Below are 26,201 nucleotides of genomic sequence, written 5' to 3'. Positions count from 1 at the left end.
ACTACCCCATGATGCAACTCAAACCCCACCCAGACCTGTTCTGTCATGCTTTCACCCTGTCTTCCTGCCAACAGCTCCTTACAACACACTTCTTCCAGAAGGCCTATGAACCCCAGTCCTCCCCTCAAAGAAGTGACAACAAAAGAGAGGGAGAGAGCAGACCAAAACCTGTGAAACTAACAATTAGGGGCCGCTATGATAATACAAATAAAGCATCATGGCTCAGTCAGTAGGCTTTCTGTGTCCATGTCTCACCCCCCACTCATCCTTTATCTAATCAAGACCAGAATTTCAAAAGGGCTCAGTCAATACTCACAACTGGAGTCAGATTTTCAAAGAGAGAGTTCAGCTCCCATTCACGCAGATAAAAGAAGTGGCCAGATTTTCAACAGTGCCCAGCACTCAGCAGCTCCCATTAAATCTGTCCATTAGATTTTACTCTTCTTGGAGCAGGGGAATTTGTCTCCCATTTGCCAGTAAAAGGACTCTACCCTACCACTGGTGCTATATAAACAATGATAATAAATGTTTCTGGGTTTGACCCATCTCTACTAGTGGAAGGATTTACATAAAAACATATCCTTTGCCCTTCTGGGTAAGACTATAGGTACGCTGTTCATGTCTCGAACCATCACTGCACTCAAACTGAAAGGTAAATGAGACGCCTGCATCCTGCCCACAGTTACACTGTTTAGACAGGCAAAGATCAGCTTTTACATCATTGGAGTGTCTTGTGGTGGGGAGCTAATAAGAAAGAGAAAGGCAGGCTCCATGATGGACTCAGCTGCCTCACTACCATAGTTGGAAATACCAGAGGTGATGCACTGGGTATTTACACAAGGAAGCTAAGTAACCGAGCTGAGACCCTGGGTGTGTGCATGTATGGGGCGGGGAGTGAGGGGGCAATTAAAGGCCAGATTCTGACACTCCTACTCAAAGGGGGCTTATGTGACTGCGATGCGGCGCTCATTACCTGCAGCCCTCTCCGTCCGATCTCTGCCTGCAAAAGCCAGAATCTCCACCATCATCAGTAATAGATGTCGAGTCAGTCATTAACCTTCAGCTATAACTTCAACACACATAACTTCTTTTATAACACTGCTTAGTAAACTGCATTTCCACTACCAGCCAGAGCTCCCTGCACTTGAGGTTCCTTGTATGGTATCCTAGTAACCCAGCTTCCTATTGTGTGCGTTTCCACTTCGACAAACAAATCAAAATCAGGAAAACAAGCACATTACAGAAGAAGAAGCTGCCAGAATTACAGTATGTGCATGCACAAACATGCTTCAGAGCTGGAGTGGGTCATCTTGCAAATACTGACTAAGAGGCTCTCCAGCCCCATGCCTGTTTCTACCACACAGCAATATAAATACTACTTGCTATGTGCAGGTACATTAGAAGGGATATTGCACTTCAGGAAGATTCAAGGGAGAAACCACGTTTGCAGCAAAATATGTTTTTACATGTATACAGCTTTATGCAGCTCACGGATGAGCCATGCTAACAGCTCTCAAAAGGCTGCAGTCTGCCATTAGAGATGAGCTCTCAACCAATTTCTTTTTTTTTTGCTTAGTGTTTTTTCTGTTGATTGATGGTTAATGGTTCACTGGGTTCGATACTTAACATTCTCTTATTAAAGCTCTGCTGGTGAGTTGTGACTGGTCACATAAGTCACCTGAGTATTCATTATGTTTTCTGATTGGATCAGCATAACTCAACATCAGGAGGCAGGGTCGAGAAACACACTAGAGATTCTCAGGATGGGTCTAGGCTAGAAAATTGCACTGGTGTGACTGACATGGTGCAAGCTGTAACAGTGCAGACCATCTTCACTGGGCATCCTAGTTCTGGGGCATACAGAGCACCATATCCATGCATGCGCGCACCACCACCATCACCCCCCCCGCCACACACACACACACAGAGCGTCACACAGCATTTGCTGCAAGTGCTGCAGGGTCTCTCAACACTTGCATCTACCCCACAACTCTCCATGTAGCTCCCTGCAGCAGGTACCTAATGTCAACAAAACACTTGCACCAGTTCACGACGGGTCTGTCCATCATGAGGAGCAGCATACTTGCAGGTGGCGGGGCAGAGAGTTGCCAACCTTTTCTCAAGCTGCTGCCAGGTGGAGTCTGGACTGAAGAACTTATTTCGTGCACCCTAGACACTTTTTTCCTGCTCAGCTTTGACCCCCTGTATCTGTGTATCTCTCTCTCTCTCTCTGTCTCTCTCTCTCTCACACACACACACACACTCGTCACTTCCTAGGCACAGTCATTTCCACCCTACATTCCTAACATGTCTAGTTCTGCTGTTTAATAATCACATTTAACATACGCATTCTGCACAACTCATGGAGTTTAAAATGTCATTTGTATAATTCATCTTACATACACTGAACCCGAACCTCCACTGCTGTCAATCAGTCTCTCTCTGCTGAAATCAATGAAGCTACACTGATTTATACCAGCTGAGTATCTGGCCTGCTAAGTTGCATTTTAAAATAAAAAGTAGTTTAAACTTTAAATCCTTTAAAATCTTGTATGTTTCAGCTGGAAGACTACCAAGGCCTCCTGTTACAAAGAGCTAAAAATGAGCCCAAGTGCCAGGAGGTTCTTCATTTTAGGATTCCGTGAAATGCCATTTACACCCACCTGTACATTGGCACATACAGACTCGGGCACTTGATACTTCATCTCACTGGCGGTTCGCTGAGATTTTGGCAACAGGAATGGGTAGGACAGGGATCTGTATTTGGGCTTCATGATCTTCAAAAGAAAAAAAATGGAGGACACTGCATTTTAAAACACATTTTTTTCAGATTTTTATGTTGAAGACTATTACTGGTTTTTATGCTCCTCTCTTAATACAGAAAATTGGGGAGGAGAATGTAAAGTTTTTCATATTCATAAACTCAATTCCTGTTCTGAATAGTTCTGAAAATATTCATGAATTCTGTACTCTTCTGTGAAATGTGCTCTCAGTATCTTGAAATGTAACTCTCATACCAAAAAGTCTGTGCAGATGTCAGGCTAACAGTATGTTATGTCTATTCTTTGCCATGCATTTGCAGTTTGAATGCACATTTGAATATCACTCAGGTTTTGGTCAGGGGAATATAACCATACGACCATCCTTGTTCTAAAGCCCCACCATAACTGGAAAGGACACTTTCTGTCTGAAAAAGTCATACTGATCGTTGTTCGAAGTAGGACCTAAGATCAGGGCTTAAAAAAAGCGTAGTGGATATCTAGTTGCCTAAGCAGGCCTGCTCCAGAATGAACCCTGCCACTTCCCAAGCCAAACCACCTCCCTTCAATTGAAAGCATTAAAGCAGTCTCTAATCTTTAGGCAGTGATGAACTTCCACACAAGTATCAAAAAGCTTCTTCTCGGGGTGGGGAACAAACATCAAAAACAGAGGGGAGAGAGAGAAGGAAGAGGGAGAGCAAATGAGGAAGAACAGAGGGGACTCTGTTGCTCCATTAGTCACCATCTGCCTTGGCAATAGGGCCTACTGGCCTGGTCCCCAATGTGGGTTGCCTTCCAGCCTGCCCAAGGCTCCCTCATCATCACGGAGGGTCCTTAGCTGATGGGATCCTAGCCAGTCCTCTCCAGTGGTGAGGACCCTATGTGCTTGCTAGTTGAATCCTAGTGACTGGATTCCCAGTAGGCTAGAGCTCCTCTGGTGATTGAATCCTTGTTGCTCCAGGTTCAGGTTGGTCCAGAACACTGGCAGATTCCCCTGGTTTCTTGGCCTTGAAAATCCTGGTTATTGCTAGTTTGCCCAGGTGGCTGGATCACCCGGCTGTGGCTTTGGCCTGACGGCCCTGGTCTTCTTTGCTCCCTTTGGCTGTAGGATCACCAACTGAACTGCTCCGTGTGCCTGTCTGCTGCTTCGCAAGAGGGCACGTTATTGGCTCTTGTGCAGGACAATCTCCCTCCCAACCAGCCAGAAGGAACTGCGAGGATAGCAGCACAATGGCACTCGCCCCTTGGCTAACAACATCCCAGACCTCATTCTCCTGTCACACCATTTTCCACCTACTAAATTCAAATTATACCTTATTTACACTGGCGTAATAGGAGAATGAGAGCACCTATCTTCATTACTTGCCGTCAGAGTCAAAAGTTTTTCAGTGTTGCTGGGACATTAGGGCAAGCGAATATATACTTTACTGGCCCAATCTGGCAAATCTTGACTACCTGGCATAGCATTTATTCCTGCATATAGCCCTACATGAGGCATCTGCGAAGCATTCAGATTTGAGGGCTTGCAGGACCTATCTCATTGCACACCTACCTTTGTGAAGTTCCAGCGCTGAATAAAGTGTCGAGCAACATCCCGTGCAGCTTTGCCATGCACAACTGATGAAATATCATGCCATGGCATTCTGGGTGTGGTGTATCTGTCAATGAAATCTATATGGACAGGGAAAAATTGCTATAGTTCATCTCAGATCAGTATCAGACATTAGTTAAGAATATCACAGCATCTCTTCCTACAAACGGAACCTTTCCAGAAATAAAAACTAGCAAATAAGGAGTTAAAATTGGGGAAGATCAGCTTGTGGGGGCTGGTGGGCCACAAGCTCACTTATCCATTATTGTCATAGATATCTGTTTTTATTACCTTACTTTGGGATTCTGCTGCCTCTTCCCAGCAGCCAGACCAGGTGGGTCTCGTTAGCTCCAATTCAGGAGGGTAAAAAGGCAGAGAAGCCTTCTAAGGCAGTAGAGGCGCTAGGGAATGAGACAAAGTGTCTTGCAGGGAAAAAAGTTGGTTCCAGATTGCAATGGCACTTACCAGCAAAGGGTTTGTCGAGTTGAACCCAGTCTTTAAAGACGAAATTGCAATAGTCCTTTCCATGCCAGAACCTGGTCTCCCCAAGAAGTTCTCCAACACCAGTCTTCAAGCTGCGGATTGATCCTTTATCTGTCACAGGTTTATAAAGTGACAAAAACATATGCTCTAAGGTTGTTTTTAAGACTGCTCTCAACACAGCACAGATGAGAATCACACTTGAATAGGAAACTATTGGCATAACTTGCCAGTCTTAATAAGCTAAAGTAATTTTCCAGTTAAGTCTCTGTTTCCCTTTTACAGTATAACACATCTGGTACACAATCAAGGGGGATTATATAGACATGTTTTGTTACTGGTAATGGAAGCTAGATCTGAATCCTTTCTGCACTGGATTGAAAATTTACCCTTCAGCTATTTGTCATCCCACAATAACCTGCAAGGAAGGATACCTACATTGAAAGCATTAACAAGTGTAATTCTGCTCTCATATACCACTGACTTCAGTGGGAGGTGGGACTTTATATCTGTATGCAGAAGAGAGTACTACTCCTGTATATTTAGTTTGTACTAAAGTATAAATTAACTCTAACTGCAACTTACATTTTATAGGATTCATGATTTTGACTCCACAAAAGGGTCTCTCCACTGCAATTTTAGCTAGCACAAAGATGGGTCTCTTCCCTTTTTCCAGTGTCGCTTTAAATAACAACTTCAGCTTCTGAGACTGTGTTACATGTTCAGCATGTGGATGCAGAATTTCAGTTTCATGGTGAAAACTAGGGCCTATCATCCTTGCAATGACTTACATGCAAAAATTACTCCCGTTCCCCCAACTCCTTTCTTGGGATGTACACCTCTTTTTGTGAATGCCATGAGCATATAAATGAGGAGTAGTGTGATCCCTTCCACCTCCCTTCTAAGAAAACAGGAAAGAACACAATGGATCAGATCTATGTTCTAACTAGTCCATATCCTGTCTCCGACAGTGGCCTCTATCAGATAGCTCAGAGAATAGTGTAACAACCCTGACTGGACAATTATGCCATAGCATATCTACAAGGAAAGTAGAGGCTTGAGGCAAGAGGCTTGATGTCCCCTACACATTTTTATCCTATATATTTTATTTTTATATGATCTGGCCAAGGTTTACACTATGGGGATACTCAGCTCTCAGACAGTAACTAAGTATTTGGGATCAGTCACACTCACAGCCAAGATGAAGTGAAAAACCCTACCGTTATCTAGTTTCCCCTGCATTCTCCCATGACATGTATTCTCTCATGACAACTGACCTGTTCTGCACTGCCCCAGAGAAAGCACAATCTTCAGCAGCACAATCTATTGTCATTCCATGGATCAAAATACAGGTGATGCGCACTCTACTACCTGTCTCACCCATCCACAGAAAACTCTGACTTGGAGAACGACAGTGGCCAAATCTTCATCTAAATGTAGGTCTGGCAGCGTATACACTGTCATATTCATGAACTTTTCAAGGCTGTCTTCATGCACTGGGCTGACTTTAAAAAAAAAATCCATTCTGGATTTAAAGGTGTTACTAATTTCAGTGATATTCCCATTACTTTGCATGAGGAATACAGCTGGAATGAGTGGAGCTGTAGAACCAGAGTGAAATTCCCAAGTCCACCTGCTGTAGTTGTTACATATTTATCTTCTCACTTATGCAGCTTCCTAGAGTCTTTTCAGAATCAGCCTGTGAAGAAAGTGATTCTGCGAGGGCCTCTTTAGAGGGGAATATGACAGAGCTTGAAGGTAATACATATACCAAAGGTGTAGAATGTCAATCCATAAGCCCCACCTAACTCTCACCATGACTGGACAGCAAACAGACCAACAGTAAAGCCTGCAGGTAACTCCACCTACGTGGCCCTTCACTTACCGTCCTCACACTCAGTGAGCCCTTGTTTGGACTCAGTGGGATGATGAAACATTTTCAGGTGGGGTTTTAAACTCTGGATTAGATTCTGCTGACTTCTACTAGGATTACAATAACCTGCAGAGAGTCAAGATGCTCCATTTACAGGGAAAGCGCATTAGAGATTTTACCATATGAGTTACGCAATAGTGTTTAAAATAACTTGCAGGACTTCAGTCTAATCAACTGTAGAGAGTCTGAATAGAACATTAATAATGGTACAATGACCATGGGCCAAATACAAGACCTATTAGATTTTTGAGCACAGATCGGCAAATATTCATGTTGCAAAACCACCACTAATGTATCCTCATATTCTGAACTGGCTCTGACCATAGGCAAAGCATTCTCCTGCATATCATTCCTACCAGAGACATAAGTAATCTTTGTAAAGTCTGAAATGCCCCCTAGCACAAGACCCCACCCAAAAACAGCTCTTCCACTGCTTCAGGCTGGAAGGCTCGCTAGTATGAATTCTGGCTTTTGAGTGCGCCTATAGTGGCATCCTGTAACTTCAATCATGCATAGAAGTAAATGCTGTGTTCACATATTCACTCTCTAGCACCAGTGTAAATCAGGAATAACTCCACTGAGTTAAATGAGTTAAAACTTAGTAAAACCAGTGCAAGTGAGAGCATAATCAGGACCATAGTATCTTCAGAAATCCTGCTTGATTGGCTATAATGAATACGATGGAAAAATGCCAGTATCTCTGCTACAAATGTAAAACGTTCCTAGCACAAAATCCACGTACCTATCTATACATACATTACAGCACATAACACACCACATACACGACACCATATTATAGCATGGTTTCCTCATTTGTGGTCTGGGGCTGTCCCCTAACCAAACTGAATGCCATGCTTGTTTTGTGCCAGCTGTTTGTTAACTAAACACAGACACATTTAAAGGCAAACTCAAGGCTTCACTAAACAAAGTACCCTTCTAGCAGTTTAGGAAACCATTAACTCTCCTAATTATACGCTCTGTAGGTAAGGCGGAAAAGTATTACTTACCTGACACACTGTCTATACTGCTCACACTATCAGCATGGTGTAGGCCGTGCTTCTGGAGATGCTTATAAATGCTGAACCTGGAAAATTTTTTGGGTTTTCCTATTCCTTTCATTCGTGAAGAATCGAGTAGGTCATCGCTATTTCTGTGCTGTAGCAGGTTCCCCAGGGGCTGAGTTTTCAGGGCTAAAGTTTCAGTGGACTCAGCTGTAGGCTTAAGACACAAAGGATACTGCTGAGGGTGATGAATGGAAGATTATCCATTTAAATTACAGGAGATCATTCATATCACAGGTATTGAAACATTCACAGGGCCAAGTTCTGCCCTACGACATGCAGACACAGCTCCCATCAATTTCAGTGGGAACTGAAAATGTGTCTCACAGAGATGAACTTGATGTAGTGACTATTGAGGCTTTGCTTAGCAGAAAACAAGTGAATAAAAACAGTGCATTCTGCCATACACTGCCTGTAAAACTATTCTGGCTTACTGCATATTTTCCAAAGGTCTTTATACACACAGGCTCCTTTTCATAAAAAAATAAATAAAAATTCTCTGTTTAATTCAGTCACACAGGGCCAGGTTTTCAAAAGAGCTCAGTTCTGTCTAGTCTACACAAGCTCAGTTCTTGTCTACAACACGCAGCTTTTAGTGACAAGGTTATGTCGACACAGCCTTGTTGCTAAAAGTCAGCGTGTGTAAACGGTCTTTTTCGGTACTTTGTCAGCACTTTTGCCAACAAAATACTTCCAGCGGTGTTAGCTTTCTCGGCAGGAGAGTGCTCCTGCTGACAAAGCCACATTCACACTGCCACTTGCTTCGGCAAAACTTTCGTCTTTCAAGTGGGGGGGGGGGTTAAGTACCTGTGAAAGACAAAAGCTTTGTTGACAACTTCGCAGTGTAGACAAGCCCTTAGGTACCTAAATAAGGGTCTGATAGCCAGAGGTATTCAGCACTCAGTTGTTCCCACTGTGACAAGTATGACTAGATTTTCCAAAGAGCTTAGCACCCAAGATGAGCTCCTGTGAAAACCTGGCTATTTAGTTTGGTGCCTAAAATGGAGCTGAATTGTTCTGAAAATCCCTGAAGGATCATTCAATGCTCAGCTACTGCACTCACTACACCTACAGCTATTCCTCTCCATTCCTGCCCCGGCCCTGCAGCTGAGCCACGCAGGTCTTAACTGGCACGGCCTTTCTGGCAGCTGAAGGATTTGGTCCTAATAAGGGACCCATTTTGTAAGCCACATTGAAGTCCACAGGAATCCTGCACATGCAAAGGCTACAGACTCATGCCCTAAAAATGCAGAGAGAAAGACTTGCTTATTTCCATTTTGCATGACAATTGCCTAGTGTACACAGCATTAAATGTTAACAGCCACATGTACAGAATTCACTCTTACTATGAGATTCACTGTCGATGTGGACTTTATTCCTGCAATTCGTTTCACACTGCCAACGTCGGTCAGCCTGTGTTCATCATCATCCCACCTCCCATAGGCCAAGTCAATACCACCAACAAATGCTACAGACTGGTCAATGACAATGAGCTTCTCATGATGGGCCCAAAGGTACACTGAGGATGACACGTGATCTGGATGCCTCATCACCTAAATAAAGAAAAATCACTGAACTCAGCTCTTATGTAGAAGATCAGAAACAATTCTAACCAAGATATTATTTAATATCTTTGCCCAGAAGGCCATGGGGCTTTAATTTGACCCATAATACATACCAATGTCCAAACAAAGTGCTTTTTTTTTTTTAGGACTTTGTCTACATTAGACAGTTGTACCATTTTAACTACACCGGTATAGTTAAAGTGGTACATATCGCCTAGTGTGGACACATTTACAATGGTATAAAGGTGCTTTCTACTGGTACAGCTATTCCCTTTTAGGAAGGGGCATAACTATACTAGAATGAGTCACCTTTATGCCAGTATGGCTGTGTCCACAGTAGGGCTTTTGCTGCTCTAAGTATTTCAGTAAAAAAGCTGGCCATTTCATTTGATAGTTAGTTTGTTGATGGCTATTTCAAACCAGAGTAAATGAGAGGAAAACCAGGCTCATTTTCTTTATTTCTGAAAATGAAAGAGTGTGATAGATAATTTCAACATTTATTTATTTCAAAGCATAACTGCAAACATTGACTTGAGTGGAGTCACGCCTGGTTTTAAAACAACGGGCGATCAGAACCAGGCCCAATACATTTTGGCATAAAGGGATGCTGAGGAATGTGGATATAAGTGCACATATTTTGGTAATTTTTTTAAGGCCAGACACTTAGCTAGCTCAGTCTGTGTGTGAGCAGAAAGGATGTTTCCTCAGACCCACATCCAAGTGTAACTTTCCACTTGCTCTAACTTCATTAACTTGCCATCTAAAACAAAATTATTTTGAACTAGGTGAATGTTTTGTGGATTAATGGAACCTTGTCAAGGCTAAGCTAAATATATTTATATATAATTATAACTTAGAGGTACCTGAGCTGCCACAATCAAGTACAGTGCCCATTATAGAGTAGAACCAGATGTGGATCTGTCTTCAAAAAATATTCTCCCTTGTAATGGTGATTGCAAACTGCATTTCCCATTCATTGTCATGAGTTTCCTCATCTCTCCCCCAAATTTGGAAAGCTGGTGTTAGACACACAGGGCAATGAACATGCATGTATTTCATAAAGGTTACATGGTATATGAATACCTTGATGTTCGGATGTAGGTGCATTAGGGTCCGCTTGCTGTATTCACTGTTGATTCCTAGAGCAAGCTCCACCTCTTTGTAGAGCATTACAAAAATTCTCACTCCTTGTTGCTATTAGAAACGAGAGTAAATGCATGGCAAGCACATACTGAAATGGATATAACAACAACAAAAGCAAGAAAACCCCAGACTTCTGGATTCAGTGGGATGGTAAGCTAAGGGGAGTGCACATGTTGTTGTTGTGGGAAAAGCTCAGGTTGAGATCATACATCCAACAGGTCAGTTCCCGGTCGGAGGCGCCGAGATTGATCCTGAAATGTGCTGAGCAATCTTTTTTTTCTGGCACAGGCTGATCTCACCTATGCCTAACTCAGACCTCTGAACTACAATGCCAAGAAAGCCAGCTCGCCCTGCCTGAATCTGTAAGATCAAGTGAGTGAAAACATTTTAGGTTTTTTTAGGATATTTTATTTGCAGGAATTGTTTGAGTGAAAATATCAAGACAGAACCCTCAGCTTGTTCATTCCTAACACAGTGGAAGACTTCAGCTTCCCTTTTCTCTCTGCACTGCACTTCAGCGCTTCCCTGAAGAGTTAGCTGTTCAATCTGGACTTCACCGTGTGAAGCAGCAGTAGGCCTGGAGGTGCCATTATTCAAACAGATATGAATACAGTCCCTGCCCTGAAGAGAATACAACACAAGAAATAGCACCATGAGATTGTAAGACCACAGACATTGACTTTTAATGCATTTCCGAGAGACTGGACTTCAGGTTGCCAGTGTCCTTCAAATTGTGTAGGACTCCTCAAAGCCTTCAGAAGGGCATTATTGTGCAGATGTGTTTCAGAACATGTGCTACATGAAAAATATTTCATTTTGAGTCAGCACCAATCTTACAACAGGTTCCTTTACTTTACACACTTCTAATGTGCCTTTTGGAGGCTCAGTTTTGCCACCCTGACACATACTGAATACTATCTTCCTCTACATCTATCTTCCATTGGCTTGCATATTTCTCTTAGCACAGTTTGTCCACACATATGGGGCCAGATCCTGAGCTACTGCAAAGCAGTGTAGCTCCATTTACTTCAGTGGAGCTATGCCAATTTACACAAACTAAGGATCTTTCACACTGACTTAAAAAGCCACTAACCTGCATTTCTCTAAAGCTTCTATTAACAGTTTAGACCCTCTCCATGTTATGGGCCATATTCTACCCATCAAGCCAATGGCCAATGAAGTCCAGTGAAGTGCTTTGTGGACATCAGAGTATAGCTTTGCTCCTACACAGTTACCAGCCACTTATGGGCCCATGTGTGTCAATTATTTCTTCTACACACTATGCAAATACTTTCATGCTATTTATAGCAACAGGACAACTAGGTTGATACGGAAAATAAAGCTAGATTCTTTCAGTGGGCATGACCTGTAGATATGCTCCAACTGCCATAAAACAAGAACATGGACCTTTGGGCAGACGAATGGTCCATCTATCCCAGTATCCTGTCTTCCAACAGTGGCCAGCATCAGATGCTTCAAAGGGAATGAACAGAACAGGGCAATCATCCAGTGATCCATCCCCTGTTATCCAGACCCAGCATCTGACAGTCAGAGGCTTAGTGACACCCACGGCATGGGAATGCGTCCCTTACAATCTTGGCTAATAGCCACTGATGAACTGATCCTCCATGAACTTATCTAATTCTTTTTTGAATCCAGTTATAGTCCTGGCCTTCACAACATCCCCTGGCAACGAGTTCCACAGATTGACTGTGCGTTGTGTGAAGAAGTACTTCCTTTTGTTTCTTTTAAACCTGCTGTTAATTTCACTGGTGATCCCTTGTTCTTGTGTTATGTGAAGGGAGTAAATAACACTTCCTTATTCATTTTCTCCACTCCATTCATAATTTGATAGACCCCTACCATTACCCCCCTCAGTCATCTCATTTCCAAGCTGACTCATCCCAGTCTTTCTAATCTCTCCTTATATGGAAGCTGTTCCATACCCTTAATCATTTTTGCTGCCCTTCTCTGTACCTTTTCTATTTATAATATATCCTTTTTGAGATGGGGCAACCAGAACTGCACACAGTATTCAAGGTGTGGATTTATATGGTGGCATTATGATGTTTTCTGTCTTATTATCTATCCCTTTCCTAATGGTTCCTAAACATTGTTGGCTTTTTTGACTGCTGCTGAACACTGACCAGATGTTTTCAGAGAACAATCCACAATGATGCCAAGATCTCTTTGTTGAGTGGTAATAGCTGATTTAGACCCCATTATTTTGTATGTATAGTTGAGATTATGTTTTCCGATGTGTATTACTTTGCATTTAATGAACACTGAATTTCATCAGCCATTTTGTTGCCCAGTCATCCAGTTTTGTGAGATCCCTTTGTAACTCTTCGCAGTCAACTTTGGACTTAACTATATTGGGTAATTTTGTATCATCTGCAAACTTTGCCACCTCACTGTTTATCCTGTTTTCCAGATCATTTATGAATATTTTGAACAGCGCTGGTCCCAGCATAGATCCCTGGGGGGCACCACTATTTACCTCTCTCCATTCTGAAAACTGACCATTTATTCCTACCCTTTGTTTCCTGCCTTTATAACCAGTTATTGATCCATGAGAGGACCTTTCCTCTTATCTCATGACTCCTTATTTTGCTTAAGAGCCTTCTGTGAGGGATCTTCTCAAAGGCTTTCTGAAAGTCCAAGTACACTATATCCATTGGATTGCCCTTGCCCACATGTTTGTTGACCTCCTCAAAGAATTCTAATAGGTTGGTGAGGCATGACTTCCCTTTACAAAACCCGTGCTGACTCTTCCCCAACAAATGTTCATCTATATATCTAATAATTCTGTTCTTTAGAATCATAGGACTGGAAGGGACCTTGAGAGGTCATTTAGTCCAGTCCCCTGCACTCATGGCAGGGCTAAGTATTATCTAGACCAATGTTCTCCAGCCTTTTTACGCACAAGATCACTTTTTGAATTTAAGATGAACCCAGGCTCTACCCTTCGCCTTTCCCAAGGTCCTGCCCCTTCCCTGAGGCCCCGCCCACTCACTCCATTCTCCCTTCCCTCTGTCACTCGCTCTCCCCTACCCTTACTCACTTTCACCAGGCTGGGGCAGTGGGTTGGGATGTGGGAGGGGGTGCAGGCTCTGGGCTGGGGCTGAGGGATTCTAAGTGTGGGAGGGGGCTCCAGGCTGAGCCTGGGGCAGCGGGCTGGGCTGCAGAAGTGAAGGGTGCAAGCTCTGGGAGGGAGTTGGGGTGCATGCGTCATATGGTCACACTGTACACAATCTCATAGAATCCACTGGACATTTCATGAGTTTTACTTTTTATTAGTGTCATTTGTGGTTTATAGATCCAAAATCCTTCAGGGATTGTCACAAATCAGTGTAACATTCTCAACTATGGGGTGTGCATTGGCTGAGTCTGGGGCAGGGGGTTGGGATGCAGGAGTGTGGGGTATAAGCTCTGGGAGGGAGTTTGGGTGCAGAAGGGCGCTCCAGGCTGGGGCAGAGGGTTGGGGTGCAGGAGAGGGTGAGGGGTGAAGGCTCTGGGAGGGAGTTTGGTGCCAGGGGGGCTCAGGGCTGGGGCAGAGGGTTGGGGTGCAGGAGGGGGTGAAAGGTGTGGGTTCTGGGAGGGAGTTTGGTTGCAGGAGGGGTTCTGGGCTGGGGAAAGGGGTTGGGGTGCAGGAGGGTGTGTGAGGTGCAAGCTCCGGCCAGGAGGCGCTTACTAAAGGCAGCTCCCGGTCAGCAGTGCAGCGGGGCTCTGGCAGGCTGCCAGCCTGCCCTGGCCCCATGCTGCTCCCACGTCTCTGTGGCCCCTGCAGGGAAAAGGGGACAGTGGGTCTCCGTGTGCTGCCTGCGCCCGCAAGCGCCACCCCCGCAGCTCCCATTGGTCAGTTCCACAGAGATGTGCCAGCAGCCAGCCACTTCCGGGAGTGGCGTGGGGCCAGGGCAGGCAGGCAGCCTGCCGGAGCCCCACTGCGCCGCCAGACTTTTAGCAGCCCGAAGATTGCGATCGGCTGGCAGAGGCTCCAGGATCGACCAGTCGATTGCGATCAACGGGTTGGTGACCACTGATCTATACCATTCCCGGCAGGTGTTTGTCTAACCTGCACTTAAAAATCTCCAATGATGGAGATTCCACAACCTCCCTAGGTAATTTATTCCAGTGCTTAACCACCCTGACAGTTAGGAAGTTTTTTCTAATGTCCAACCTAAACCTCACTTGCTACAATTTCGGCCCATTGCTTCTTTTCCTATCCTCAGAGGTTAAGAACAACGATTTTTCTCCCTCCTCTTTGTAACAACCTTTTATGTATTTGAAAACTGTTATGTCCCCTCTCATTCGTCAATTTTCCAGACTAAACAAACACAATTTTTTCTATATATTAGAAAAAAGGTCTGTTTTCTAGACCTTTAATCATTTTTGTTGCTCCTCTCTGGACTTTCTCCAATTTGTCCACATCTTTCCTGAAATGTGGCACCCAGAACTGGACACAGTACTCTCTTTGAGGCCTAATCAGCGCAGAGTAGAGCAGAAGAATTACTTCTCGTGTCTTGCTTACAACACTCCTGCTAATACATCCCAGAATGATGTTTGCTTTTTTTGCAACAGCGTTACACTGTTGACTCATATTTAGCTTATGGTCCACTATGACCCCCAGATACCTTTCCGTAGTACTCCTTTCTAGGCAGTCATTTCCCATTTTGTATGTGTGCAAATGATTGTTCCTTCCTAAGTGGAATGCTTTGCATTTGTCCTTATTGAATTTCATCCTATTTACTTCAAACCATTTCTCCAGTTTGTTCAGATCATTTTGAATTTTAATCCAAACCTCCAGAGCACTTGCAACCCCTCCCAGCTTGGTATCGTCCGCAAACTCTAGGAGTGTACTCTCTATACCATTATCTACTTTACCATAGTTATCCATTGACTATAGTTTCAATCAATTTGCCTGGTACTGATGTTTAGCTTACCAGCTTGTAATTGCCAGGCTCGCCCCTGGAGCCTTTTTAAAAAATTGGCATCAGATTAGCTATCCTCCAGTAGTCTGGTACAGAAGCTGATTTAAGTGATAAGAAAATCATTTTAAATTAATAAAGTTCTTTAGAGAAAATTAAAGAAGCAAAATGTTTGTCTTTTTTCTTTTGGCTACTAAAAGGACTATTGTGGAATGGGGGTATCAAAGATTATTTTAAGGCTTCTGCCCCTTTCACAGATGACTGTATGGTCTTCAGTTGGCCATGCCTTCCTACTGAGTCACTGGTAATGTCTTCCAAAGCAGAACTCAAGTATTTTCATTAGTTGGACCAGGGCAAACCTGCTGAAAATGCAGTCCAGCATTATAGAAAATCACGCTTGGCACCTCTTCTCTGTGGCTCCATTGCTCATCCAGAGACATGAAAAAAGAAATCTTCAGGCTGAATACACAGACCAGTTATTGCAGGAGAAACATTCTGGAACTGACAACAAATGCATCACTCTATTTTCCAATCTCAATAGCCAATGAGATTTCTGAGATACTGGAGAAATTAAAACTAACAAGTTCAATAAGTCTGGTGGTGCTGTTCCTTGTCCCTAAGTGCTAACACACATGTTTGGAAGCACATCCTTTCAGCATCTCAAAGCATCAGTCGTACAAAAACACTACACTGGACACAAGGAAGGGCATCAAGTCATCAGCAGTTTGAAATGCTTCAAACAAGGACAGGGAGAGAGAGAGAGAGAGAAAGAGATTACAGTAGAAGGACAAGTCTTAAATATAACAGAGCTATCCGACCATAGAGGCCTGCTATGCACCCATTTGCTTATTCTGCCTTCATTGAAATGTGAATCAGAGTTCAGGACTCTGAGTCATCTTTATGATTATATTGTCTGCAAGTTCCACATCACATCCAATTCAAAGGAACCTGACCTGATTGTACATGTTCATATCTTACATCATTTATACTTTTAAAACCCCCTCAATTCCCTCTAATGACACTATGTACTTGGGTATAACATCCTACCACTCCCCTGCCCCTCTCGGCTTATCGGCAATGGGAAGACCATGGGGCTCCTGCTCCCCTGCTTACAGCTAGAGTCACAATCTGAGCAGGGCTAAGCAGGAGAGTAAGGGCTGGCCTGACACAACTGGCCTTACTCCCCTTTTTGACCAAGCAAAGGATGTGATAATCTAGCCCATGATAATGTAGGGATGGGGGAAAAGGAATGATGTAGCAGGATAGGGATAGAAAATGAGGGTGAACTACCAAAAAAGAAGTTCCCAGTGTTTCTCCAGTCACATTAACACAAGTCACATTTAGAGGGAGAAAGTTTATCACCTTCCTGCCTTTTTTTGGCTGGGGCCTTGTCTACACAAGTCTTCACTTCACTAGAATTCCTCCCGGTTGCTCTCATTGGTGCAATCAAACCAGCAGTAGCAACAGCGAGCGTGCTGGTGTATCCACGGCTTCAGACAGACCCAGGCAATTTAACAACTCTCACTAAACCTGCTCTGAGCAGGGCCTGGGTGGAGCTGCACTGGTGCTAACAGGGCTGGGAAATGCTAAGAGCAAGTCTATTGCAGATAGGCGTTTCCTTACTAAAATAAGAAATATCCTAGCCTGCACGCAGTAGCTCACTGTTGTAGTGTGTGACTTTCAGTCATTAAACTGCTTCAGCTAAGACCTCTAGATGTACACAGAATGGACCCATTTAGCATAATTCATCATTACAAATTAATAAGCTGATGATAAGCCCCCTCTAGTTTAGATATAAGTTATACCACCACTGCATGACTCTCTAAGGAGATCTTTATCTCCTTGGAAGGTGGGTGGCACCATCAGCAATTTAATAAGAGCCAGTTTTGGAAGCAGATGCATATCTCACCATCGATGGAAATAACATGAATGAAGGGCACTGCCTCTGCATCGCCAGCCCTGGCAGACTGGTCACCGCCATGGGCCAAGTGTAGCCCTGGTGTGACTCCAGTAACTGCAGTGAGAAGCCTAGCCCAATGTCTCTTAATTACCTACACCGAAGAGGGAGAAGAGCTCGGGGGCAGAGCATGAGCAGCTGTATCAATGCCCCAGGAACCTGGAGCAGCCACTGGGGGAAGAGAGAAACAGCTCCTCCCCTATGGAAGAAAAGTTGTTGGGGGTATTTAGGAAGTCTCACTGGTGCTATGCCCTGGCATCCCCACAACTCTCCATCTGAAAGCTGAGCCAGCTGAAGAACGTAAGGAATGAAACACCTCCTCCCTCCAAAAACTGCAGCAGAGCGGGGTGCAGTGCTGAATGTTGCTCAGCTGGTTGGCTACCAGCCCTGGCCCTCAGCACTGAGCTTCCCATTCCCTCCTCCCCTTGCATCTTCGATCTGTTGCTCCTCTCGCTGGCCCTGTGCCCTTGCAATGACGCACGAGTCTACCTGGGTGGGGCTTCTAACTGCACACAGAAAGCGGGAAGGGCAGGTCACACAGAAAGTGGGAAGGGCAGGTCACAAAAAGGAGCAAAGCTGCACTTTGAGACCCCCAACCCTGCAAGGAGCTGCATGAAGCTGCCCCGCACCTGCCTGGAGCCTCATCATGGGGTTCACAGCAATCAGGGCCTAAGCTAGCCCACAGGCACATCCCTCTTACCGCTTTCCTCTTTAGAATGCAGTCTAGTCTCCAGCGATTTCCTTCTACCACAGGTCGCTTCATAAAGATTTCTGGGCTCAGCCTAAAAAAAAAAACAAAAAAAACAGATGACAAAAAGAAACATTCTGTGCTGTGAAAACTTTGTGTAAGGTCAACTAATCCAGGGGTTCTCAACCTTTTTCTTTCTGAGCTCCCCCCGACCTCTCCCAACATGTTATAAGAACTCCACGGCCCACCTGTGGCACAACAACTGGTTTTCTGCATATAAATAACAGGGCCTGAGTTAGGGGGTAGCAAGCAGGGCAATTACCTGGGGCCACATGCCACAGGGGCCCCTGTGAAGTTAAACTGCCCAGGCTTTGGCTTCAGCCCAGGGTGGTGGGGCTCTAGGCCTTGGGCTTCAGTCCCAGGCGGTGGGGCTTAGGCTTTCTGCTCTGGACCTCAGCGAGTCTAATGCTGGCCTGGCTTGGCAGACCTCCTGAAATCTGCTCGCGCCCTCCCACGGGGCCCTGGACCCCTGGTTGAGAACCGCTGAACTAATCAACTCCAATAATGGCAGAGAAACTAAAGAGTTTATTCATTAGGTGTGAAGTCTGCTCTCCAACAATTAATTTTTTTACAGAACTGTTATTATTTGCTTTTTAACAATGGTGCCGTATACAACAGCTGATATGTCCCATGTGTAGCACAGAGGCCAACGACCTATCATCGACAGAGATCAGGTTATTGCTTTCAGCACCCAGTGGGACCAAGCTGAACGGGGATGCATAAGGTAGACTCCATATAGAAAAGAGTAAGTTCTCATGCAGAAAAAAATATACTCCTGGTAGATAACTTGGGGGTTAAAAGAAAACACTCAGGACTCCAACCCTGCTGACACTTAGACTATTTGAAGATTTCAGACTTGCGCAGTTTTTTCCTTGCTACCTACCGCACAAGATAGGGTGCCATTCTTTCACATCAGGATAGCATTCGCTGATACACAGGTTTTAAGGCCAGAAGGGACTGTTAGATCATGCAATCTGCCCTTCTCTATAACAAGACCACAGAATTTCATCCAGTTACTCCTGTATTGAGCCCAGTAACTTTGACTAAAGCATATTGCTGAAAACATGCTTCTGACAGCAACATTTCTCTTCCTAAGTTTTTGTAATTTCCCAGTAAGTTTCACAATCCCAAGCTATGATAACAATTGACTCTTGCCTTGTATAAGGCAGGAGACACAGGGACTGAAATGTAATTTTCCAATTGTCTGACACCGTATGTGCTGAAGCTTCAGCAGCATATGGTTTATTTATAGGCATTTTAGGATTCAGATTCATGTCAGTGAGGGTTAATATAATGCTTTGCATTCCCATAGGACCGTTGAGAACCAAAAAGTATTTTGCAAACATGACTGGGTCAGACTCAAAACACCCCTATGAGGTAGAGAAATAATTATAGGCCCATGTTATAGATGAAGAAACAGAGGCACAGAAATGTTAAGTGACTTGTCCAAGGTCAGACAGCAAAGCTATCCAGACATTCTAACTTCTAGTCCTGGGTGTTGATCACAAGACCGTCCTTTCTCAGGTAGAAGGCGTACCAGCTGCAAGTACAAGATAAAGCCTGCCCCGACAAGGAAGTCGCTGAGGCTAGTGTGTGATACTGAGCAGCCAAGCAGCTGGGGAAGAAGAGGCGTTGGTGGTGTGTGCTGAAGCTCATGACAGATGGCATCAGCAAGATGGCACACCAGAAGCTGGCAAGAAAAGTACAAATGGCCAGTATTGGAATTGCATATGCACAGCACGCACCAAAGGGGGGTGGGGGGTCACAACATGGCCCATCCTGCAGCTGCACACATCCCAACAGAAGATTTCAGTGGAGCCCTTCCTGACTGCTTCCTTGCAGCCTCTTCTTTAACATGTGTGGGGATTCCATTACGGAGGTACACGGCCACACAGCTACAGCTGGGCGGACTGCCCACTCTGCCTCTTGCTGACCTGAGTCACAGCCACACCCAATGGAAGATAAATACCTCCTCTAGGGTGTGCACTGCAAAGCATCTATTTTCTAAGCTGCATCATCATTCACACAACTTTTATAAGCAAACTTCAGGATTTTGCCCTCCGTGGTTAGTAGTGGCCTGCATTAACCACAGGGCCTGACACATACATGGACTATACACAAGGAACCAGAAATCCCCAGCAACATCCAGCTGTGACGCTGCACCCCCACAGTCCTAATAAAAATATTGTTGTAATATGAATATGGCATAACTAAGATATGTTTTATGTGAAATGGGTCATGTGAGGTATCATTGGAAAGGTTACGATTTGCTCAATGTGGTTATCCAATTTGTATGCATGTTCTGTACCTGAGGTTAGTAATACTGACTTTGTAACAATTACAACTGTGCGTGCTCTTGGGGAACGCCCACCAGACAGTAGGCAATCAGCCTGAATGGGCCGTTAGGATAGACAATAGAACGGGTCTTTGAAGATGCTGATTTCTCATTTTCCTGGAGTTCGTTCCTTCCATTCCCCTAATTACAAATAAACCTTGTCTCATAGTGGCTTTAACACTGCAAGGTCATGTGATAATGTCACCTGGTATGGAGTACCACCTTGGACACTCCTGGTATTTTTCCACTGGAAAAAAAGAATTCCCACCTTACGTAAATCCTATTTAAGGCTGGGAAATAAGTCAAGCATCGCTGTTCTCCATTGCCTCCCCGCCCAAGAAGGAAGACTACTGAAAGCACCTGAAGAAACAAAGGAACTAATCTGGGGAAAGGCAAGGGCTAAGTCCAGGCTGAGACAGGGATCTAGCCTATGAAGAGAAATATCTGGAACTCTAAGCTGCAGAAACTCTGTAACCTGCCTAAAACAACATTTAGGGTGAGAAATTACCATTTGTAACCTGTTTCTTTAGCGAATTAAGCTTAGGTTGCGTGTTTTGTTTTATTTGCTCAGTAATCTGCTTTGTTCTGTTTGCTATCCCTTATAATCACTTAAAATTTACCTTTTGTAGTTAATAAACTTATTTTTTGTTTATTTCAAAACCGAGTTTGTGCAATTCATAACTAGGGGGGAGGAGGGTTGGCAAAGAGCTGAGCATATCTCCCTACATATTGAGGGAGGGGGCAATTTTTATGAGCTTACGCTGTATAGATCTCTATATAGCACAAGACAATATAATTTTGGAACACTCCAGAGCGTGTGTGCACAGGAGATCTGGGCATTCCCCTAGCTGAGCCTTCCCACAGACAGCTGATCACAGACTCTGTGTGATTCTACAGCTGGGTGGGTCCCTGCCTCTGTGTGTGCTGGAAAGGGGCTTCAGAGCCTGTCACAGTAACACAGAGTAAGGGAAACCCAGGCTGGTTGGACAGGTGGGCTCAGTGGGACCCCAGCACATCCGGTGGCACCCCGAAACGGGGGTCCAACCCATCACACCAGCTACAGGAGAAAGAGATCCAGCCAAGGCACTCTCAATCCCAATAACTACTCCGCTGTGGAAGTTGGGTGGGTGCAGAAAAATGGTCTCTGCCTCCAACTGTAAACGTTGCACAGCAAAGGACAATACCTGCTAAATGAACAGCATAGGGCTACATTATGCTTAAGTCTTATACAGGTGTGCCATGTGGAGGAGTGAGAGCTGAGCGGATCTGCAGCCCCTAATTACTCCCCTCAGAGGTCCACCCAAGGACGGGGAGGGACAAAGATTTGTTACCCCAGGTGGCAGTCAGCAGAGCTGGCCTGCCATGCAATGTGGTGGTAGGGGAATGTCCTGCATTGCCTAATTGGGGTACAAATTTGTACATTCCCCCTTGTGTTGGGAGATCTTCTGCTTCCCCGAGACATTCCTAGGGAGTTCTCAGGGAGGCCATGCAGCCCCGTACCACTCTCAATGCAGGTGGTGCCTCACTGTACCATGCAACCCTTCAAGATTATCCCTCAGAAGGAGACACCCAAACTGATGATTTTAAGCATGCACTATTGCTGCCAAGTCTCCTGAAAAGGCCTTTGAATGAAAACCCTCACTGTGAGAGGTTTGGATGTGCTGCCAGACCATCTGGCATCAGTGTTAGTTTCCATACTGTAAGGCCTTTGAACAGTGCAGCATTGTAATGCACATTCTCACAGAGAGTGCTGGACAAAATCCAAATGAGGGAATACGAACCACCAATCTGTGATGAAAATTTCTTCTTTCGCTGCCTCCATGGCATCTGCTACATCTTCAAAATACCCTTTTGCATTTACATACCTGGAAAAAACAAACACACACAATACTTGGATTTTTCTTTTAATCACATGGAGAATTCGTAGTTGTGGAAAAAATTTTAGTACTCTAAACTAGCAAATGAAAATATCGTTTAAATGCCTTTCTCAAAAGAAAACACATTCAATTTCATGCACTAGGACAACATGTAAGGAGAATTTCACATCATTGTTAATATCTTAATTAAACCAGTACAATCAAATATTGTTATGGCAACAGGCATGACCTGGCGACCCTGTTATATGTAGTGTTCCATATTCTTTTTTTCTTAGTGTGTGAGCAAGTTTTGACTCTTGGAAAGATATGTAGCGGTGATGTTTGTTTTGGATTATGCAAGATTTTGACATAGAGGCAGCTTCAGGAGATAGATGGAGCTGTGTGAGTAGCAGGAGAGGTTGCTCTCTGCCTTGGGTTATGATTGGAGTCTTTGAGACAGAGTTCTCTGGGAACCAGACAGCAGAATAGGACTAAGAGCTGTGGAAGGAGGGGGTTGCTCTGCATGCTGTTTGACCACCTCATTTCAGAACTGGTGCATGTGCATCAAAAAAAAAAATTACACTTAGAATATACCCAGACTCCATGTCACTGATTTCAACCCACTGGGAAGCCCACCTGCAAGATCCCAGATACGGGATACCATTCAGCAGTGGACTGATACCACTGTCACAATGGGGCCCAGCTTTCAGGAGAGGCAACACTAGAATACAGCATTAGGGTTGGACCCTGCAAACACTTTCTACTGGATGTTGTGTTTATTTCTCTCATTTGAGATTGGGGAAGATGTGACCATGCCAGAATCAGAGGAGCTGCTTTATGGAGAGGCTGTTGAGAAGGGAGATGAAAGAGGTGCAGGATGAAATTTTCAAAAGCACTTAAGTTACTTAGATGCTTTTGAAAATGTTACCCAAAACCAATAGTCAAGCTAAGAGGTGAAAGTAGCAGCTTCTGAAGTAAGGAGAGTGTTCTGTTCTCCATTCATAAGCATACTGTTTACTTTGCTAAGCTTTACTATGAGTTACATGTGCATCAAGATATCACTTTTATTCTGAAATTTAATAAACCACTAATGTGTCCAATCTCAGCAAAAATAAAAAATCTAGAAGCTCTGACCATTGCAAAGCAAAGACATAACAGGACCAAAATGGTTAGGCTACTAACCCTAACATTTTTCTGCAGGAAAGATGCATCTTTGATACTCCCATAGTGATTTATAGTGTCTAGTCAGTGAATTCAAACACCCATGTTCTTTAAATGTGAATGATAAATCAGTAGGGCCATGACCTTGCTCCCACTGAAGAGAATGACAGCTTTGCCATTGATTTCAATGGGAGATAGAGCATATTCTTACTACTGCAGGGACCATCTTACCACTTTGCCAACGTATTCTGCTGTATAGCTGCATAAGACCCAAATCTGTGATGTGTTAGAAAGTTTTTGCCATTTTTGTGAATGAACTCTTCTATTCCCTGTCCCCACCACCGGGCATGTCTGTAGCTGTTACACTTCAAAATCAGTGACCTGGAAAATAACCAAAGAACAGAAAACAATGAGTAAGCAGCACACTCTTATTTAGCCTAGTTCTCACTATCGAAACATGTTGATATGGGAACTGAATATCAATCACATTTTGTTTAAGCAAAAGTGACCAATAGCCAGCTACCTAGTTAATAGCCAGCTACTTAGCTGAGGTTTTTTTAAAAAAATATTTCAGCACCTAGAGACCACAGTGACTGACAACCTATAAAAACAATAGATAGATATTACCGACACGTTTTGCACACCATGGACCAAATGTTTCTTACACTGGTGCAACCCCATTGATTTAAATGAGATAGTACTAGTATAACTGGGAGCAGAATATGAGATCATGGATGCTAAAAAAAAAAAAAATTAAATGAGCATTTACATCCACTGAGAAACTGTCTCATTGATCTGGATACTTCTCTCACAATAATAGGATGGCAGGATTCTTCTGGCATTCCTCCCTGTTAGATGGGGTTGGAACCCTGAAGGGACATGCTCATTAAACCATGCTGACTCACTGTAGCAGCTGCAAGTTGCTAACACATCCTGCATATAAGGGAATGGCCCCCTTTTAATTAAAAGAAGCCAATTTTTAAGTGAAAAACTGGCATAAAAACTGGTCAAAATAAAATATGCATTTCTCACCTGGAGAGATTGTCAATCCGCAACCCATATTCTGTTTCAGTCTCTTTCTTGCCAATCTTAATGCTGAATTCTTTATCTACCAGCAGGACAAAGGAAATGGCTCCGCTATCCATCTTCATGTACATTAGGAAAGAGTCTTTCACTACTAACCACCTATAAGGGGAGACAACATTCATCTCAAATTCACTTCAAAAATGAGAGCCATCCAATAATATCAAGTGAACAGCGGTCCCCAGGAGAGAACTCCAAGCCATTCGTCATCAGGATCCGAAGCAGGCAAGGAAGGGTTTGTGACCCATTAGGGGCAGTTTCTTTGCAATATGGTTTAGAGAGCTGGTGTCTGATTGTGCTCTCAGAGTGGAGTAAAACAGAGTAACTCCACTAAAGTTAGTGGAGAAATGAGAATCAACCTCTGGAGAGGTGATTACAGCAACGGATGGTATACAAAACCCTACATCTGGACGCTCAAATCAGCAGTTAAGTGAGAGGAAGGATGGTGCAGTGGTTAGGGTGTTAGATGGGGACCTGGGCAACCCGAGTTCCATTTTCTGCTTTGCCACAGAGTCCCTGTGTGACCTTGGGCAAGTCACTTAGCCTCTCGGTGCACAGTTTCCCCATCTGTAAATCAGGGATAACAGCACTGGGATAAATACATTAAAAATTGTGAGCTGCTCAGACACTACAGACCTGGGGCCTATATAAGTATGTACGATAGATACAAGTCCATTTTATGCATTTGAATGGTGATGTGCACAACCAAATTCAGGTATGCCATTACAGTGGGAACCAGGTTCTGTACGACCACCTCCTGTATAAGTCCTTGGAAATTTAGGCTTTAGTGTCTGGGAACATTAATAGGAATATACCTGTTGGCCAACAGGGGTTTCCAGCCAAGTGCCTGCGTAATGGACAAGGTGGAGCAAAAATTCTCTTCAGCCAAGAATATTATTTTAGTAGCCTGCAATACCTGTGGGCACTGTGGGAGCAGCACACTCTAGTTTGAGTTTCTCATGTGTTATTTATAAAGGCCCTGAATCCTATTAAAGCTAATGGAAAGTGTACAAAGAGGACATTTTGGAAAGGTTTCATTGCCAAGCAACAGGCATCACAGTAAAAAAACAAGATGAGAAATGACTAGCAGGTTGTGTGTGAGCACCACAGCCCTCGAGCACTCTGGAAAAAATATTTCCCTGTCAGCATCCAAGTATTTTTTCCCTCTCTGTATACATATATATGAATGATGTGCCTAACATCCTCCCTCCTCCACACACAAACGAATCAGTCACATGGCCTTAGTCCAGATCTTTGTCCATACAAATGAATGTACAAGGAAACCAATTGCAAAGACATATTAATTACTGCATCTTTCATAGCAACCTGAAGTGTTATGTTGCTGGGCCCAAGTCAGTTCCATTACTCCATGTTCAAACTGTGCAGTGCTCGCAGGTTAGTTTTCTGAGCATGATACTCATCACATAGTAACAGGGCATAGTCAGGCCCAGCTTTAGGAATATGGGGGCTCTAAAGCGGTTATTATTGAGGGTCCTGTGCTTTTCTTTTCTCCTCCCCCTTCCCTAGACTAAGACTAGCCATAGTAACCAACATGTTAGATAACAACAGACTCCCCCCTCTCACATCGAATTTGGGCCCCC

The 26,201-nt window shown here is 44.0% G+C and overlaps 1 protein-coding gene across 2 annotated transcripts in view; it reads right to left on the bottom strand.

Moving 5' to 3' along the window:
- The window catches only part of PLD1 (phospholipase D1), a 125,336-nt gene that overhangs the window by 31,541 nt on the left and 67,594 nt on the right, over window positions 1–26,201 (bottom strand). The window contains exons 9-19 of one of the 2 annotated variants that reach the window (XM_084639430.1): window positions 24,550–24,702; window positions 23,749–23,898; window positions 22,282–22,365; window positions 18,118–18,199; window positions 10,473–10,583; window positions 9,171–9,377; window positions 7,771–7,981; window positions 6,716–6,829; window positions 4,816–4,944; window positions 4,312–4,430; window positions 2,664–2,777 (exon numbers count right to left, since the gene is read on the bottom strand). In XM_084639430.1, the coding sequence (XP_084495556.1) occupies window positions 2,664–2,777; window positions 4,312–4,430; window positions 4,816–4,944; window positions 6,716–6,829; window positions 7,771–7,981; window positions 9,171–9,377; window positions 10,473–10,583; window positions 18,118–18,199; window positions 22,282–22,365; window positions 23,749–23,898; window positions 24,550–24,702 (1,474 nt within the window). The remainder of the gene's footprint in view (window positions 1–2,663; window positions 2,778–4,311; window positions 4,431–4,815; window positions 4,945–6,715; window positions 6,830–7,770; window positions 7,982–9,170; window positions 9,378–10,472; window positions 10,584–18,117; window positions 18,200–22,281; window positions 22,366–23,748; window positions 23,899–24,549; window positions 24,703–26,201) is intronic. The other variant, XM_084639431.1, reaches the window with a different exon arrangement.

The sequence above is a fragment of the Lepidochelys olivacea genome (assembly GCF_965140295.1).
Source record: "Lepidochelys olivacea isolate rLepOli2 genome assembly, chromosome: 9".
NCBI lineage: Eukaryota > Metazoa > Chordata > Testudines > Cheloniidae > Lepidochelys > Lepidochelys olivacea.
The sequence above is the reverse complement of the archived record's forward strand: the minus strand, read 5'-3'. Positions and strand labels throughout refer to the sequence as shown.